The 19,738-nt window shown below is 35.1% G+C and overlaps 2 protein-coding genes across 2 annotated transcripts; both read left to right on the top strand.

Moving 5' to 3' along the window:
• The first annotated feature begins 4,006 nt into the window (after window positions 1–4,006).
• On the top strand, window positions 4,007–11,678 carry LOC149776153 (uncharacterized). Its single transcript, XM_089942596.1, has 4 exons — window positions 4,007–4,022; window positions 5,723–5,845; window positions 9,003–9,074; window positions 11,203–11,678. Exons 1-4 carry the CDS (start codon window positions 4,007–4,009, stop codon window positions 11,676–11,678), a joined length of 687 nt encoding a protein of 228 aa, XP_089798722.1.
• A 91-nt stretch (window positions 11,679–11,769) lies between these two features.
• On the top strand, window positions 11,770–19,531 carry LOC149776152 (uncharacterized). The gene is made up of 4 exons (XM_089942595.1): window positions 11,770–11,785; window positions 13,486–13,608; window positions 16,766–16,837; window positions 18,920–19,531. The coding sequence occupies exons 1-4, from the start codon at window positions 11,770–11,772 to the stop codon at window positions 19,393–19,395; spliced, it is 687 nt and encodes a 228-aa protein (XP_089798721.1). The 3' UTR covers window positions 19,396–19,531.
• Window positions 19,532–19,738: the final 207 nt, after the last annotated feature.

The following is a 19,738-nucleotide window of genomic DNA, read 5'->3' as shown; positions in this document are numbered from 1 at the left end:
TAAAAACCAGTATCCTCTCAAAAACATTCAAATATGTTTTCCTCCATAGATAATGATCTGATTATTTCATATATTGTCGTTCAGAAATATTAGCTATGTATTATTTTGTTTACAAATTAAATGTCACTGGTCAAGGAGACGACTATATTGACTTTTGGCTAAGATCAAATACAAATCACAGGTATACATACCATAACCATTGATACCATACAGTAAACAATTCAAATTCAATACAACTAACACCGGTTTAAGGTAGATATCAACCGGCTAACAGGTTTAACATGGATAGCTTTAATTTATTGGCCCAGGTCTTCCTATTGTGTAACTACTATAAATAACTACACACTATTTAAACGTGAGCATTTCATTATAAATCTCTTAAACAAATAACTGGTAGATTCCAGTGCCACGTGAACTAATGCTAACCAATTAAAGGCTAGTTCCAAAGCTTGATAAAATCGTAGAGGCTGATTTTCAGGTCGACTCTCATTACATTACTCAGTACCTCAAGACATTCAGCTACTGTATTGGCCATCGTCTTATCATATATTTTAGAAGATCTGTTGCATTAATAGCAATATAGTTTTGTATGCTTTAATGCTACAACTTAGATGATGTGTTTCATTCAATGTTTATTGTTCACACTCCTTGTTGTTGGCAGCCAGTCACAAATGACTCAAGCGTCTGGTACAAGTGACTGTCCAAGATTCGATTACGAGTACAAATTGTTAGAGAGACTTCTAAGAGCTGAATTTTCTCAGAGAGAAACGGATTCTATCCTCATACAACTTCAAGAAAAGGTAAAAGCTCTTGAAACAGATGTAAAGGAGAAACATTTCGAAATTCAGCGACTTATAGAAAATAAATCAAATGGTAAGTGTCTTTTATTATTCTTCTTTGTGCTGATCCCTGTACAAATCTAAATTGCTTAATAATGTGTTCTTTATTACTTTGTTCTAAGTGATTACAATATTCAATCAAGCTAACCAACTGTTACTTTCGACATCTGTAACTAAGATGTTAACTGGATTTTTTCTTAAATAACCATATTTCCTTCCGTTCTTTAATTCATTTTATGAAATGAATAATTTAGCGTATTACATTGAAAATTTCTGGGAAATGGTCTTTTGCGGTACATCAACGTATCCTCTCAGCAAAGGCCAATAAATTGCAGCAGGTGAACTCATTTGTTTTGCAATGATAATTGTGCTTATAGGCGACTAGATTTACTTCTTTAAAGGATATTTGTTACTACTCTTATCTCAAGGGCTTGGGTCGACATACGTGAGATGGGGAAGGAACACATGTCCAGAAAACGGTACAGACCTAGTATACAAAGGTAAGACAAACTGTATCTTATTATGTCGATAACTGTTAAACAATTGTCTAACAAACTCTCTCTCTCTCTCTCTATCTCTCTCTCTCTCTCTCTCTCTCTCTCTCAAAGATTCCTAACAGATAAGATGGCATATAAAAACAGCATGGTTATGACTGTTCTGTTTATCGTACAGAAAATAAATGTTGCAAACAAAATGTAAATCGAAACTTTCACATGCTCAGGTTGTATATCGCTATGAAAATATTTTGCTTTTATTAGGGTAATATGTGAGTGGGTGAAGTTAGAGTGGAACATGATTTGCCTTATCGCAACATAACAAATCGCTATTTACACCGAATATGAGAAGGAAAACACAGTCACGTGAGACAGATAAGATCGCCTGAGGCACGATCATGTAAGACACACGATGTGTTGTTCCATGACTAGTTTTACTTTGCTCCAATCATTGACATTTGCATGCATTCGTGAACACCGTCGAAATTTTAATCGTCCCAGGCTGTATGTACGAGTGCAGATTAGTGTCATTTTTCGCGTCAAGGCTTCGCAACATAAATAAGTTATTTAGTCCATTTCATGTGAGTAAAATGCCTTTCACATGGACACAGCACAATAGTTGACCCTGGCAGGTCCGACGGTAGAATTCGAACACGTTAACCACTGAGCCACCGCGGCTGTACGTGCCACTTCTAATTGATTCATAGCGAATTGTTATAATATATCTCTAGCGAACCATCCTATTTATAGAATTGTCTGAATTTGCTTACATAAATACTTACATCTGAGCAGAACCCTATTTTGTATCAAATCTATGTTGACCTATAGAAGATCTGATTGATCAGGTGGTAAATGTAGACGTAACAAATATTTTTGTTTGAGGGATGGAACGATGTAAATAGGTGCTACACATAGCTATGCTGGATAGTATACGGACTGGATAACCTGCTTCGCATATGTATGCAAATTAATCGCATTATTTTAGTGATGATCAACAAACATATTTAAATTATCAAGCAATGAAATTAGGTTTTTTTTGTCAAGTTAGGGTTTATTTTGAGAAAGAGAGCCATACCTTCAAAACTATTTTTAAGACATCGATCAACAAACGTTAAAGTCATCGATAAAAAAAACTTGATCAATCTGCATAATTGTCGGTGTCATTCGTTGTTCAATGTTTCAATAAGTGAGGAATATCCATGTAATTAAATAATGGCTTTTGTTCAAAACTCTGCAAAAGCATTCTCATCAAACCACAGCCTTAGCATGTGATATTTCGAAGATTTTTCTACTTCAAAATATAAATCAAATGAGCTTAATAACATTATTAACGAAGTAAAATTGGACAAATACCTGTTATGTAAGGTTTTTATATGGATGTCATAGTTTTTCATTCTCATAGCTAACATAAATATAAAAATAATTATTTATGTACATGTTTATATATGTTTAAAAAGATATCCTTTAGAATATGCACTGTTAAATAGATGGAAGATCGGCTGCCTTTACTCTAAGTGAGGTTTTTGTTGTAATTCTAGGACATAATGATCAACGACATTACTGTCTCTTTGTGACAATATACTGAATATAAACCGATTATATCAGCATAAGCCCAACATAACTTTGAGTCATCAAGAATCAAAGAAGGTGTTGTTACTCGCAAGACGGTACTCGTAAAGTTTTTACCACAACCAATGAGAGATCCTTTCGAGTAATGTAATAGTTGCATAGCATTTGCTAAATTTTATTTTCAATCGCTCCGTTGCGTTATCGTACAATATCTTACCATATTCCAATGCAACTTTGTTTATACTGTTTTCTGCCCTCTGTGACCGTTTCCAACAATCTCACTGCAACTGAAAGGCTGTTGCAATGATCCTTGTTGTTTTATTATTTTACGGTTATTTCTGTCTACCGTTTCTGAACTTTTACTCCAAGCACCCGACAAATACCATTTTATTGTATCGCTTTTCGTGTTTCAAAAACCGTTCAGATGCTCAAAAATTGAAGTTGCTTCGGTTGAAGAAGTTTGAAACACATTCCTTGATGATTATTAGTTTTGAGTTATTTAATATGCACTGCCAATAATTTGCTACTTTACCCTAGGATTTGCTGGTGGTTCATTCTGGACTCACACTGGAAGTGCTGCTGACTTTCTTTGCTTGCCAGAGAATCCTACATGGGGAGTGAATGTTGGAAATACTGATGCGAGTGGATTTATCTACGGTGCAGAGTATAAAGTATACAGTGGAACTAATCCTTTTTTGACTGTCTCAAGCGAGCTTGACGTGCCATGTTCTGTGTGTAGAACTACACGAGCAAACATACTCATGATCCCTGCTAGAACGAATTGCTACCCAGGGTGGAGCATGGAATACACAGGGTATCTGATGTCTGGGCATTATAATCACGCTGGAGCGACAAACTACGTTTGCGTGGATGCAAACCCAGAGTCAACACCTGGAAGCATTGTTAATAAAGAAGGGCATCTGATGTACATAGTTCAGGCCAAATGTGGATCTCTACCGTGTCCACCATACGTTGAAAATCGAGTTATAGCCTGCGTTCTTTGTTCAAAATGAAACCTGTTGTATCGTCGTTGTACTCGGTTTTATAAAGTGTTCATTAGACCAGTATCTTTATCTTGTACACGTAGATGCGATGTATCTCCTAATGGCCGCCATGACAAGTATGTTTAATAAAAGTCGTCACAATCATGACTCTTGTTACATTTAATGACATAGGACTTTTACAATACCAAACATTTTCTATCCGTCATTGCAAAGCTATATGAAGGAATTATTATTCAAAACATAGCATTGCAGTAAAAACATGTTTGAAAAGCTAATTATGCGCTTTAAACTAGAACATATATCAATGCGCGATTAAGTTTTTAAAAATAAGTCACAATCTTGACACTATGTGAAGGTACCGAAATCCTTTTCTTTATCGATGACTGAACCTAGCATGGACTACAGATATGCTTTATCTTCAGAAGAGAGAGAGAGAGAGAGAGAGAGAGAGAGAGAGAGAGAGAGAGAGAGAGAGAGAGACAGACAGACAGACAGACAGACAGATATATACTATTATTGTGCAAGTTAGACACCTTTCAAGTGTCCACCACTAGGAATCTAACTCGGGTTTATCAGTGATACTGCGCTAAAAACGTTTCCTGCACGCACTAATTCTCTAACCCTCTCTACGAAGTGCACAATCTAAAATAATAGGATGTTAACTTTGCCATATGCATAAACGTTCGAGAGCAGTAGACATTCTCGGATGGCGACCCAGCTATTGATTGCCAATTATTATGTTTTCATTGTCAATCTGTACATGAAAAAGAATATTACAAGATACAATTTGTTTAGAACACATTTCCTGTAATGGAGATGCTCGTGGTGGAATTTGTTTTTTAATTTTCGTTTCAGTCACGTTTCTGATTAACATATTTCTTAACCTCCTTGTAGGTTTGAGTACAAAGACTAAATTGTTTTAACCATCAGGTCATATAATGGGTCATTTACAAGTTATCGTAGCTATCAAAATTATGTTTCTTTAAAGCGATTAATCTTTTATTCTGTCATATGAGTCCAAATTCGACTTTAGGACGTATTTATTGATCAGAATATCAATATTGACATGAATAAATGTTATTGTATAAAATATTCCAGCATAAAAATAAAATGGGCAAAATGTTTGGAAAGCAAATGATCGAATCAGTTTATGATCACATCGGGTGTCATTGACACATATGATGAGAAATTAAAATAGAGATTATGAAACAAGCGCGCACTAGCTCAGGAATAATGACACGGCATTCAAAGGAAGGTTTTATACAATGTTTAATGAATTTGGCTATCACTGAGCATGCTTGTTTCTCACAATTAATACTCGAAGTTACTGTTCAATGTCATTATGTTTATATAATTCAACCAGAGAAAAAAACCAGCACTTTTATATGTATCAAACTAAAGATATCAAAGAATATGTTTAGTACTTTATATTATTTTTAATTTAACTTTTACTCAGCCTTAGATTTTGGGTGTGCATCATTGTTATTAATGTTCATCAGATAATGCTATAAAATGCAAGCTGACAATTGGCAGAGCTAAAAGTCAAGTTTAAAGTTTAATATAATTTCTATCCCGGAACGGAATCTCTCTCTTTCCAACGACATCAGCCTCTTTAAAATAAATTCTTCAGCAAATACGGAATTTATTTAATCACCCATTCCTTTTTGAGACGATTAATCCTAAACGGATGCTGCGTCACAGGTGTTGAATCTATAATGTTAACATTATGGTAGATTTTATTTGTTGCTGTTAGAACATCTGGAAACGTGTCGTCATGTTCAAATAATAGCTGTTTTAATTCATTCATTTCTTGCAGCTGCTGATGTAGCTGTTTCTGGTCATGATCCTGCAATATTTCTAAATTCCGAAGATCAGTTACTCCAGAGTAAAAAACAGTCCTATTTCGTTCCAACCTTTAAATCCTCACAGCTTGGGACAGGTACAATTAAACTGACTGAATGATAAACAGTGCTAGCTTTGTCAACATACCCCTCTAACATATGTATATGCGAGAGATGTTTTTGATTTCGCCTCCCAGGCTTGCTAATGATATAAAGTAACTTACATTCTTTTTAACTTCATGAGGACCATAATACTTAGCTCGAAGAGGACTTTGAGGTATGAACAAGAGAACCAGAACTTTATTAGCCGGCTTGGCACACCATTCCTTTGTATTTCTGTCATATCTTACTTTCATTTTTATTCAGTCTTGCGTAAAAAACCGACACAATCTAGCATTTTGTTGCTAAATGGTTTGTAAATCCAGATTTTGGTTGCAGATGTGCCTTATTTATCTTTTTTTAGTTTTCTAAACATTCGACAAAGTGTGACACAATCTACAGTAAATCAGAAGCATTACTTTAACCTTTTGGCCAATAAAATGATTCAAAATCATGTGATAAATAATAATGGGGCCTAAATAATCAAGTAAAGATTTTTCATGGGCTAGACTAAGAACTTGCTGTCAGTGCGAACTAGAAACAACAATTTGATACATCAATAATCACTGATCACTAGCGAGTATCTCAGGTGGTCTACATTTTCTCGTAAGGACCCCATTTTAACGAAATCACAAACGATCCGTGTGTGATTTCAGTTTCGCTAATAGCCTTCTGAAACAAACGGTATCTCAGAAACATGTTCATGTTCGACGACGAGTAATTGTCGTTTGTCTCCTGATTAGGATAAAGAGAATGACTAGTTAAACGAAGTTCATTGTGATCAATCCCTTTTAATTGAACAATACCAGAAGCAAATATAACCTCATCAAAAATCCTGTCCAATCCATATGTCGCTAAAACGAATGATTTCCTGATCAACATTATTCTCAAGAACTTTCGTTGTCATGGCTCTAATCACTACACAAGCTGGGTATAAATCAGGCTTTGCATTTTCAATTAGTTTGACTTTATGATCCAAACAATGTTGTTAGTTACGAATGGATTAACCACAACCTTATTTCTAGCTGGGTTTTTTCCTGGTAATAAATGAAAGCACTTGATGAGTATAGAAGTCACAGTTCCGACCGTCACAAGGTCTAAGACTATGTCTGATCACCAATTTACACAATTGAGATTAACTTTAACAAAGCCGCACTCTACTTCTTGAATAAGAACAATTTCATTAAAAGACTTCTCAGAAAATGCAAAATACCTGATAATAAAAGAATCTGAGAAATTACTGTATCTCTTAGAATACTAATAGTGACTGACTGGCTATAATCACCAATATGTGATATAGAAGCATTCCACATAAATGGTTCATAAGTTTCTATACTACAATCAGACTGGGTCTTGTTTGATTCATCAAACATATTACTTCCAATACATCACCCTGACCTTGATCTGGAAGAACTAAGAGCGTTAATGATTATGTTGCTAACGTTTCAGTCTGCACCAAATAGAAAGAACATGCCATTTCTACTTGCAATAGCTTCACGTGGGAAAAGATAAGGGTTTCTGATCAGTCTTAACAGAACTTGATTCCTAAATGACGTGCTGGATTGAGATTCGAAACTGCTCTATACGGAGACATCTTGACAAAAGAAACTGTAAGTCAACTAATAATCGGCAACTGCATAAACAGCATTTTTTAAATGTTGACCTTTTCCGCATCAAGGTAGATTATAAGATCACTCTGGATGCAATCTTTGATCTTGACATTATCATAGTCTTAACATAGTTCCTGGCCGGGTACCAAGTATCAAATCAATTATTAACTGAACACAACAATAAGGCTGATTCTGCTTCTAATTGTAAAGCAGGAATGAGTAAATTTTCATGCAAACAATATTGATATAAAAAGTTTAAACACGATAATGCAGCCCGGATAAAAACCAGTATCCTCTCAAAAACATTCAAATATGTTTTCCTCCATAGATAATGATCTGATTATTTCATATATTGTCGTTCAGAAATATTAGCTATGTATTATTTTGTTTACAAATTAAATGTCACTGGTCAAGGAGACGACTATATTGACTTTTGGCTAAGATCAAATACAAATCACAGGTATACATACCATAACCATTGATACCATACAGTAAACAATTCAAATTCAATACAACTAACACCGGTTTAAGGTAGATATCAACCGGCTAACAGGTTTAACATGGATAGCTTTAATTTATTGGCCCAGGTCTTCCTATTGTGTAACTACTATAAATAACTACACACTATTTAAACGTGAGCATTTCATTATAAATCTCTTAAACAAATAACTGGTAGATTCCAGTGCCACGTGAACTAATGCTAACCAATTAAAGGCTAGTTCCAAAGCTTGATAAAATCGTAGAGGCTGATTTTCAGGTCGACTCTCATTACATTACTCAGTACCTCAAGACATTCAGCTACTGTATTGGCCATCGTCTTATCATATATTTTAGAAGATCTGTTGCATTAATAGCAATATAGTTTTGTATGCTTTAATGCTACAACTTAGATGATGTGTTTCATTCAATGTTTATTGTTCACACTCCTTGTTGTTGGCAGCCAGTCACAAATGACTCAAGCGTCTGGTACAAGTGACTGTCCAAGATTCGATTACGAGTACAAATTGTTAGAGAGACTTCTAAGAGCTGAATTTTCTCAGAGAGAAACGGATTCTATCCTCATACAACTTCAAGAAAAGGTAAAAGCTCTTGAAACAGATGTAAAGGAGAAACATTTCGAAATTCAGCGACTTATAGAAAATAAATCAAATGGTAAGTGTCTTTTATTATTCTTCTTTGTGCTGATCCCTGTACAAATCTAAATTGCTTAATAATGTGTTCTTTATTACTTTGTTCTAAGTGATTGCAATATTCAATCAAGCTAACCAACTGTTACTTTCGACATCTGTAACTAAGATGTTAACTGGATTTTTTCTTAAATAACCATATTTCCTTCCGTTCTTTAATTCATTTTATGAAATGAATAATTTAGCGTATTACATTGAAAATTTCTGGGAAATGGTCTTTTGCGGTACATCAACGTATCCTCTCAGCAAAGGCCAATAAATTGCAGCAGGTGAACTCATTTGTTTTGCAATGATAATTGTGCTTATAGGCGACTAGATTTACTTCTTTAAAGGATATTTGTTACTACTCTTATCTCAAGGGCTTGGGTCGACATACGTGAGATGGGGAAGGAACACATGTCCAGAAAACGGTACAGACCTAGTATACAAAGGTAAGACAAACTGTATCTTATTATGTCGATAACTGTTAAACAATTGTCTAACAAACTCTCTCTCTCTCTCTCTCTCTATCTCTCTCTCTCTCTCTCTCTCTCTCTCTCTCTCTCTCTCTCTCTCTCTCTCTCAAAGATTCCTAACAGATAAGATGGCATATAAAAACAGCATGGTTATGACTGTTCTGTTTATCGTACAGAAAATAAATGTTGCAAACAAAATGTAAATCGAAACTTTCACATGCTCAGGTTGTATATCGCTATGAAAATATTTTGCTTTTATTAGGGTAATATGTGAGTGGGTGAAGTTAGAGTGGAACATGATTTGCCTTATCGCAACATAACAAATCGCTATTTACACCGAATATGAGAAGGAAAACACAGTCACGTGAGACAGATAAGATCGCCTGAGGCACGATCATGTAAGACACACGATGTGTTGTTCCATGACTAGTTTTACTTTGCTCCAATCATTGACATTTGCATGCATTCGTGAACACCGTCGAAATTTTAATCGTCCCAGGCTGTATGTACGAGTGCAGATTAGTGTCATTTTTCGCGTCAAGGCTTCGCAACATAAATAAGTTATTTAGTCCATTTCATGTGAGTAAAATGCCTTTCACATGGACACAGCACAATAGTTGACCCTGGCAGGTCCGACGGTAGAATTCGAACACGTTAACCACTGAGCCACCGCGGCTGTACGTGCCACTTCTAATTGATTCATAGCGAATTGTTATAATATATCTCTAGCGAACCATCCTATTTATAGAATTGTCTGAATTTGCTTACATAAATACTTACATTTGAGCAGAACCCTATTTTGTATCAAATCTATGTTGACCTATAGAAGATCTGATTGATCAGGTGGTAAATGTAGACGTAACAAATATTTTTGTTTGAGGGATGGAACGATGTAAATAGGTGCTACACATAGCTATGCTGGATAGTATACGGACTGGATAACCTGCTTCGCATATGTATGCAAATTAATCGCATTATTTTAGTGATGATCAACAAACATATTTAAATTATCAAGCAATGAAATTAGGTTTTTTTTGTCAAGTTAGGGTTTATTTTGAGAAAGAGAGCCATACCTTCAAAACTATTTTTAAGACATCGATCAACAAACGTTAAAGTCATCGATAAAAAAAACTTGATCAATCTGCATAATTGTCGGTGTCATTCGTTGTTCAATGTTTCAATAAGTGAGGAATATCCATGTAATTAAATAATGGCTTTTGTTCAAAACTCTGCAAAAGCATTCTCATCAAACCACAGCCTTAGCATGTGATATTTCGAAGATTTTTCTACTTCAAAATATAAATCAAATGAGCTTAATAACATTATTAACGAAGTAAAATTGGACAAATACCTGTTATGTAAGGTTTTTATATGGATGTCATAGTTTTTCATTCTCATAGCTAACATAAATATAAAAATAATTATTTATGTACATGTTTATATATGTTTAAAAAGATATCCTTTAGAATATGCACTGTTAAATAGATGGAAGATCGGCTGCCTTTACTCTAAGTGAGGTTTTTGTTGTAATTCTAGGACATAATGATCAACGACATTACTGTCTCTTTGTGACAATATACTGAATATAAACCGATTATATCAGCATAAGCCCAACATAACTTTGAGTCATCAAGAATCAAAGAAGGTGTTGTTACTCGCAAGACGGTACTCGTAAAGTTTTTACCACAACCAATGAGAGATCTTTTCGAGTAATGTAATAGTTGCATAGCATTTGCTAAATTTTATTTTCAATCGCTCCGTTGCGTTATCGTACAATATCTTACCATATTCCAATGCAACTTTGTTTATACTGTTTTCTGCCCTCTGTGACCGTTTCCAACAATCTCACTGCAACTGAAAGGCTGTTGCAATGATCCTTGTTGTTTTATTATTTTACGGTTATTTCTGTCTACCGTTTCTGAACTTTTACTCCAAGCACCCGACAAATACCATTTTATTGTATCGCTTTTCGTGTTTCAAAAACCGTTCAGATGCTCAAAAATTGAAGTTGCTTCGGTTGAAGAAGTTTGAAACACATTCCTTGATGATTATTAGTTTTGAGTTATTTAATATGCACTGCCAATAATTTGCTACTTTACCCTAGGATTTGCTGGTGGTTCATTCTGGACTCACACTGGAAGTGCTGCTGACTTTCTTTGCTTGCCAGAGAATCCTACATGGGGAGTGAATGTTGGAAATGCTGATGCGAGTGGATTTATCTACGGTGCAGAGTATAAAGTATACAGTGGAACTAATCCTTTTTTGACTGTCTCAAGCGAGCTTGACGTGCCATGTTCTGTGTGTAGAACTACACGAGCAAACATACTCATGATCCCTGCTAGAACGAATTGCTACCCAGGGTGGAGCATGGAATACACAGGGTATCTGATGTCTGGGCATTATAATCACGCTGGAGCGACAAACTACGTTTGCGTGGATGCAAACCCAGAGTCAACACCTGGAAGCATTGTTAATAAAGAAGGGCATCTGATGTACATAGTTCAGGCCAAATGTGGATCTCTACCGTGTCCACCATACGTTGAAAATCGAGTTATAGCCTGCGTTCTTTGTTCAAAATGAAACCTGTTGTATCGTCGTTGTACTCGGTTTTATAAAGTGTTCATTAGACCAGTATCTTTATCTTGTACACGTAGATGCGATGTATCTCCTAATGGCCGCCATGACAAGTATGTTTAATAAAAGTCGTCACAATCATGACTCTTGTTACATTTAATGACATAGGACTTTTACAATACCAAACATTTTCTATCCGTCATTGCAAAGCTATATGAAGGAATTATTATTCAAAACATAGCATTGCAGTAAAAACATGTTTGAAAAGCTAATTGTGCGCTTTAAACTAGAACATATGTCAATGCGCGATTAAGTTTTTAAAAATAAGTCACAATCTTGACACTATGTGAAGGTACCGAAATCCTTTTCTTTATCGATGACTGAACCTAGCATGGACTACAGATATGCTTTATCTTCAGAAGAGAGAGAGAGAGAGAGAGAGAGACAGACAGACAGACAGACAGACAGACAGACAGACAGACACACAGACAGACAGACAGATATATACTATTATTGTGCAAGTTAGACACCTTTCAAGTGTCCACCACTAGGAATCTAACTCGGGTTTATCAGTGATACTGCGCTAAAAACGTTTCCTGCACGCACTAATTCTCTAACCCTCTCTACGAAGTGCACAATCTAAAATAATAGGATGTTAACTTTGCCATATGCATAAACGTTCGAGAGCAGTAGACATTCTCGGATGGCGACCCAGCTATTGATTGCCAATTATTATGTTTTCATTGTCAATCTGTACATGAAAAAGAATATTACAAGATACAATTTGTTTAGAACACATTTCCTGTAATGGAGATGCTCGTGGTGGAATTTGTTTTTTAATTTTCGTTTCAGTCACGTTTCTGATTAACATATTTCTTAACCTCCTTGTAGGTTTGAGTACAAAGACTAAATTGTTTTAACCATCAGGTCATATAATGGGTCATTTACAAGTTATCGTAGCTATCAAAATTATGTTTCTTTAAAGCGATTAATCTTTTATTCTGTCATATGAGTCCAAATTCGACTTTAGGACGTATTTATTGATCAGAATATCAATATTGACATGAATAAATGTTATTGTATAAAATATTCCAGCATAAAAATAAAATGGGCAAAATGTTTGGAAAGCAAATGATCGAATCAGTTTATGATCACATCGGGTGTCATTGACACATATGATGAGAAATTAAAATAGAGATTATGAAACAAGCGCGCACTAGCTCAGGAATAATGACACGGCATTCAAAGGAAGGTTTTATACAATGTTTAATGAATTTGGCTATCACTGAGCATGCTTGTTTCTCACAATTAATACTCGAAGTTACTGTTCAATGTCATTATGTTTATATAATTCAACCAGAGAAAAAAACCAGCACTTTTATATGTATCAAACTAAAGATATCAAAGAATATGTTTAGTACTTTATATTATTTTTAATTTAACTTTTACTCAGCCTTAGATTTTGGGTGTGCATCATTGTTATTAATGTTCATCAGATAATGCTATAAAATGCAAGCTGACAATTGGCAGAGCTAAAAGTCAAGTTTAAAGTTTAATATAATTTCTATCCCGGAACGGAATCTCTCTCTTTCCAACGACATCAGCCTCTTTAAAATAAATTCTTCAGCAAATACGGAATTTATTTAATCACCCATTCCTTTTTGAGACGATTAATCCTAAACGGATGCTGCGTCACAGGTGTTGAATCTATAATGTTAACATTATGGTAGATTTTATTTGTTGCTGTTAGAACATCTGGAAACGTGTCGTCATGTTCAAATAATAGCTGTTTTAATTCATTCATTTCTTGCAGCTGCTGATGTAGCTGTTTCTGGTCATGATCCTGCAATATTTCTAAATTCCGAAGATCAGTTACTCCAGAGTAAAAAACAGTCCTATTTCGTTCCAACCTTTAAATCCTCACAGCTTGGGACAGGTACAATTAAACTGACTGAATGATAAACAGTGCTAGCTTTGTCAACATACCCCTCTAACATATGTATATGCGAGAGATGTTTTTGATTTCGCCTCCCAGGCTTGCTAATGATATAAAGTAACTTACATTCTTTTTAACTTCATGAGGACCATAATACTTAGCTCGAAGAGGACTTTGAGGTATGAACAAGAGAACCAGAACTTTATTAGCCGGCTTGGCACACCATTCCTTTGTATTTCTGTCATATCTTACTTTCATTTTTATTCAGTCTTACGTAAAAAACCGACACAATCTAGCATTTTGTTGCTAAATGGTTTGTAAATCCAGATTTTGGTTGCAGATGTGCCTTATTTATCTTTTTTTAGTTTTCTAAACATTCGACAAAGTGTGACACAATCTACAGTAAATCAGAAGCATTACTTTAACCTTTTGGCCAATAAAATGATTCAAAATCATGTGATAAATAATAATGGGGCCTAAATAATCAAGTAAAGATTTTTCATGGGCTAGACTAAGAACTTGCTGTCAGTGCGAACTAGAAACAACAATTTGATACATCAATAATCACTGATCACTAGCGAGTATCTCAGGTGGTCTACATTTTCTCGTAAGGACCCCATTTTAACGAAATCACAAACGATCCGTGTGTGATTTCAATTTCGCTAATAGCCTTCTGAAACAAACGGTATCTCAGAAACATGTTCATGTTCGACGACGAGTAATTGTCGTTTGTCTCCTGATTAGGATAAAGAGAATGACTAGTTAAACGAAGTTCATTGTGATCAATCCCTTTTAATTGAACAATACCAGAAGCAAATATAACCTCATCAAAAATCCTGTCCAATCCATATGTCGCTAAAACGAATGATTTCCTGATCAACATTATTCTCAAGAACTTTCGTTGTCATGGCTCTAATCACTACACAAGCTGGGTATAAATCAGGCTTTGCATTTTCAATTAGTTTGACTTTATGATCCAAACAATGTTGTTAGTTACGAATGGATTAACCACAACCTTATTTCTAGCTGGGTTTTCTCCTAGTAATAAATGAAAGCACTTGATGAGTATAGAAGTCACAGTTCCGACCGTCACAAGGTCTAAGACTATGTCTGATCACCAATTTACACAATTGAGATTAACTTTAACAAAGCCGCACTCTACTTCTTGAATAAGAACAATTTCATTAAAAGACTTCTCAGAAAATGCAAAATACCTGATAATAAAAGAATCTGAGAAATTACTGTATCTCTTAGAATACTAATAGTGACTGACTGGCTATAATCACCAATATGTGATATAGAAGCATTCCACATAAATGGTTCATAAGTTTCTATATTACAATCAGACTGGGTCTTGTTTGATTCATCAAACATATTACTTCCAATACATCACCCTGACCTTGATCTGGAAGAACTAAGAGCGTTAATGATTATGTTGCTAACGTTTCAGTCTGCACCAAATAGAAAGAATATGCCATTTCTACTTGCAATAGCTTCACGTGGGAAAAGATAAGGGTTTCTGATCAGTCTTAACAGAACTTGATTCCTAAATGACGTGCTGGATTGAGATTCGAAACTGCTCTATACGGAGACATCTTGACAAAAGAAACTGTAAGTCAACTAATAATCGGCAACTGCATAAACAGCATTTTTTAAATGTTGACCTTTTCCGCATCAAGGTAGATTATAAGATCACTCTGGATGCAATCTTTGATCTTGACATTATCATAGTCTTAACATAGTTCCTGGCCGGGTACCAAGTATCAAATCAATTATTAACTGAACACAACAATAAGGCTGATTCTGCTTCTAATTGTAAAGCAGGAATGAGTAAATTTTCATGCAAACAATATTGATATAAAAAGTTTAAACACGATAATGCAGCCCGGATAAAAACCAGTATCCTCTCAAAAACATTCAAATATGTTTTCCTCCATAGATAATGATCTGATTATTTCATATATTGTCGTTCAGAAATATTAGCTATGTATTATTTTGTTTACAAATTAAATGTCACTGGTCAAGGAGACGACTATATTGACTTTTGGCTAAGATCAAATACAAATCACAGGTATACATACCATAACCATTGATACCATACAGTAAACAATTCAAATTCAATACAACTAACACCGGTTTAAGGTAGATATCAACCGGCTAACAGGTTTAACATGGATAGCTTTAATTTATTGGCCCAGGTCTTCCTATTGTGTAACTACTATAAATAACTACACACTATTTAAACGTGAGCATTTCATTATAAATCTCTTAAACAAATAACTGGTAGATTCCAGTGCCACGTGAACTAATGCTAACCAATTAAAGGCTAGTTCCAAAGCTTGATAAAATCGTAGAGGCTGATTTTCAGGTCGACTCTCATTACATTACTCAGTACCTCAAGACATTCAGCTACTGTATTGGCCATCGTCTTATCATATATTTTAGAAGATCTGTTGCATTAATAGCAATATAGTTTTGTATGCTTTAATGCTACAACTTAGATGATGTGTTTCATTCAATGTTTATTGTTCACACTCCTTGTTGTTGGCAGCCAGTCACAAATGACTCAAGCGTCTGGTACAAGTGACTGTCCAAGATTCGATTACGAGTACAAATTGTTAGAGAGACTTCTAAGAGCTGAATTTTCTCAGAGAGAAACGGATTCTATCCTCATACAACTTCAAGAAAAGGTAAAAGCTCTTGAAACAGATGTAAAGGAGAAACATTTCGAAATTCAGCGACTTATAGAAAATAAATCAAATGGTAAGTGTCTTTTATTATTCTTCTTTGTGCTGATCCCTGTACAAATCTAAATTGCTTAATAATGTGTTCTTTATTACTTTGTTCTAAGTGATTGCAATATTCAATCAAGCTAACCAACTGTTACTTTCGACATCTGTAACTAAGATGTTAACTGGATTTTTTCCTAAATAACCATATTTCCTTCCGTTCTTTAATTCATTTTATGAAATGAATAATTTAGCGTATTACATTGAAAATTTCTGGGAAATGGTCTTTTGCGGTACATCAACGTATCCTCTCAGCAAAGGCCAATAAATTGCAGCAGGTGAACTCATTTGTTTTGCAATGATAATTGTGCTTATAGGCGACTAGATTTACTTCTTTAAAGGATATTTGTTACTACTCTTATCTCAAGGGCTTGGGTCGACATACGTGAGATGGGGAAGGAACACATGTCCAGAAAACGGTACAGACCTAGTATACAAAGGTAAGACAAACTGTATCTTATTATGTCGATAACTGTTAAACAATTGTCTAACAAACTCTCTCTCTCTCTCTCTCTCTCTCTCTCTCAAAGATTCCTAACAGATAAGATGGCATATAAAAACAGCATGGTTATGACTGTTCTGTTTATCGTACAGAAAATAAATGTTGCAAACAAAATGTAAATCGAAACTTTCACATGCTCAGGTTGTATATCGCTATGAAAATATTTTGCTTTTATTAGGGTAATATGTGAGTGGGTGAAGTTAGAGTGGAACATGATTTGCCTTATCGCAACATAACAAATCGCTATTTACACCGAATATGAGAAGGAAAACACAGTCACGTGAGACAGATAAGATCGCCTGAGGCACGATCATGTAAGACACACGATGTGTTGTTCCATGACTAGTTTTACTTTGCTCCAATCATTGACATTTGCATGCATTCGTGAACACCGTCGAAATTTTAATCGTCCCAGGCTGTATGTACGAGTGCAGATTAGTGTCATTTTTCGCGTCAAGGCTTCGCAACATAAATAAGTTATTTAGTCCATTTCATGTGAGTAAAATGCCTTTCACATGGACACAGCACAATAGTTGACCCTGGCAGGTCCGACGGTAGAATTCGAACACGTTAACCACTGAGCCACCGCGGCTGTACGTGCCACTTCTAATTGATTCATAGCGAATTGTTATAATATATCTCTAGCGAACCATCCTATTTATAGAATTGTCTGAATTTGCTTACATAAATACTTACATCTGAGCAGAACCCTATTTTGTATCAAATCTATGTTGACCTATAGAAGATCTGATTGATCAGGTGGTAAATGTAGACGTAACAAATATTTTTGTTTGAGGGATGGAACGATGTAAATAGGTGCTACACATAGCTATGCTGGATAGTATACGGACTGGATAACCTGCTTCGCATATGTATGCAAATTAATCGCATTATTTTAGTGATGATCAACAAACATATTTAAATTATCAAGCAATGAAATTAGGTTTTTTTTGTCAAGTTAGGGTTTATTTTGAGAAAGAGAGCCATACCTTCAAAACTATTTTTAAGACATCGATCAACAAACGTTAAAGTCATCGATAAAAAAAACTTGATCAATCTGCATAATTGTCGGTGTCATTCGTTGTTCAATGTTTCAATAAGTGAGGAATATCCATGTAATTAAATAATGGCTTTTGTTCAAAACTCTGCAAAAGCATTCTCATCAAACCACAGCCTTAGCATGTGATATTTCGAAGATTTTTCTACTTCAAAATATAAATCAAATGAGCTTAATAACATTATTAACGAAGTAAAATTGGACAAATACCTGTTATGTAAGGTTTTTATATGGATGTCATAGTTTTTCATTCTCATAGCTAACATAAATATAAAAATAATTATTTATGTACATGTTTATATATGTTTAAAAAGATATCCTTTAGAATATGCACTGTTAAATAGATGGAAGATCGGCTGCCTTTACTCTAAGTGAGGTTTTTGTTGTAATTCTAGGACATAATGATCAACGACATTACTGTCTCTTTGTGACAATATACTGAATATAAACCGATTATATCAGCATAAGCCCAACATAACTTTGAGTCATCAAGAATCAAAGAAGGTGTTGTTACTCGCAAGACGGTACTCGTAAAGTTTTTACCACAACCAATGAGAGATCCTTTCGAGTAATGTAATAGTTGCATAGCATTTGCTAAATTTTATTTTCAATCACTCCGTTGCGTTATCGTACAATATCTTACCATATTCCAATGCAACTTTGTTTATACTGTTTTCTACCCTCTGTGACCGTTTCCAACAATCTCACTGCAACTGAAAGGCTGTTGCAATGATCCTTGTTGTTTTATTATTGTACGGTTATTTCTGTCTACCGTTTCTGAACTTTTACTCCAAGCACCCGACAAATACCATTTTATTGTATCGCTTTTCGTGTTTCAAAAACCGTTCAGATGCTCAAAAATTGAAGTTGCTTCGGTTGAAGAAGTTTGAAACACATTCCTTGATGATTATTAGTTTCGAGTTATTTAATATGCACTGCCAATAATTTGTTACTTTACCCTAGGATTTGCTGGTGGTTCTTTCTGGACTCACTCTGGAAGTGCTGCTGACTTTCTTTGCTTGCCAGAGAATCCTACATGGGGAGCGAAAGTTGGAAATACCAATGCGAGTGGATTTATCTACGGTGCAGAGTATAAAGTATACAGTGGAACTAATCCTTTTTTGACTGTCTCAAGCGAGCTTGATGTGCCATGTTCTGTGTGTAGAACTACACGAGCAAACATACTCATGATCCCTGCTAGAACGAATTGCTACCCAGGGTGGAGCATGGAATACACAGGGTATCTGATGTCTGGGCATTATAATCACGCTGGAGCGACAAACTACGTTTGCGTGGATGCAAACCCAGAGTCAACACCTGGAAGCATTGTTAATAAAGAAGGGCATCTGATGTACATAGTTCAGGCCAAGTGTGGATCTCTACCGTGTCCGCCATACGTTGAAAATCGAGTTATAGCCTGCGTTCTTTGTTCAAAATGAAACTTGTTGTATCATCGTTGTACTCAGTTTTAAAATGTGTTCATTAGGTCACTGTTTATACCTTGTACACGTATATGCTATGGATCTCCCAATCGCCGTCATGACCAGTATATTTAATAAAAGTAGTCACAATCAAGACTCTTGTTACGTTTAATAACATAGGATTTTTCCAATACCAAACATTTGCTATCCGTCATTGCAAAGCTATATGAAGGAATTATTATTCAAAACATAGCATTGCAGTAAGAACATGTTTTAAAAGCTAATTATGCGCTTTAAACTAGAACATATGTCAATGCGCGATTAAGTTTTTAAAAATAAGTCACAATCTTGACACTATGTG

This window comes from Sinohyriopsis cumingii, chromosome 18 (genome assembly GCF_028554795.1).
Source record: "Sinohyriopsis cumingii isolate HCF-2022 chromosome 18, ASM2855479v2, whole genome shotgun sequence".
NCBI lineage: Eukaryota > Metazoa > Mollusca > Bivalvia > Unionida > Unionidae > Sinohyriopsis > Sinohyriopsis cumingii.
This window is presented reverse-complemented; position numbering and strand designations above follow the sequence as displayed.

Bases quoted from the DNA above. Each gene is read 5' to 3' on its own strand.
- LOC149776152 (XM_089942595.1), top strand. The intron at 13,609-16,765 runs GTACAATTAAAC...TCTTATCTCAAG, and splicing joins ATCCTCACAGCTTGGGACAG to GGCTTGGGTCGACATACGTG. The intron at 16,838-18,919 runs GTAAGACAAACT...ACTTTACCCTAG, and splicing joins TACAGACCTAGTATACAAAG to GATTTGCTGGTGGTTCTTTC.
- LOC149776153 (XM_089942596.1), top strand. The intron at 5,846-9,002 runs GTACAATTAAAC...TCTTATCTCAAG, and splicing joins ATCCTCACAGCTTGGGACAG to GGCTTGGGTCGACATACGTG. The intron at 9,075-11,202 runs GTAAGACAAACT...ACTTTACCCTAG, and splicing joins TACAGACCTAGTATACAAAG to GATTTGCTGGTGGTTCATTC.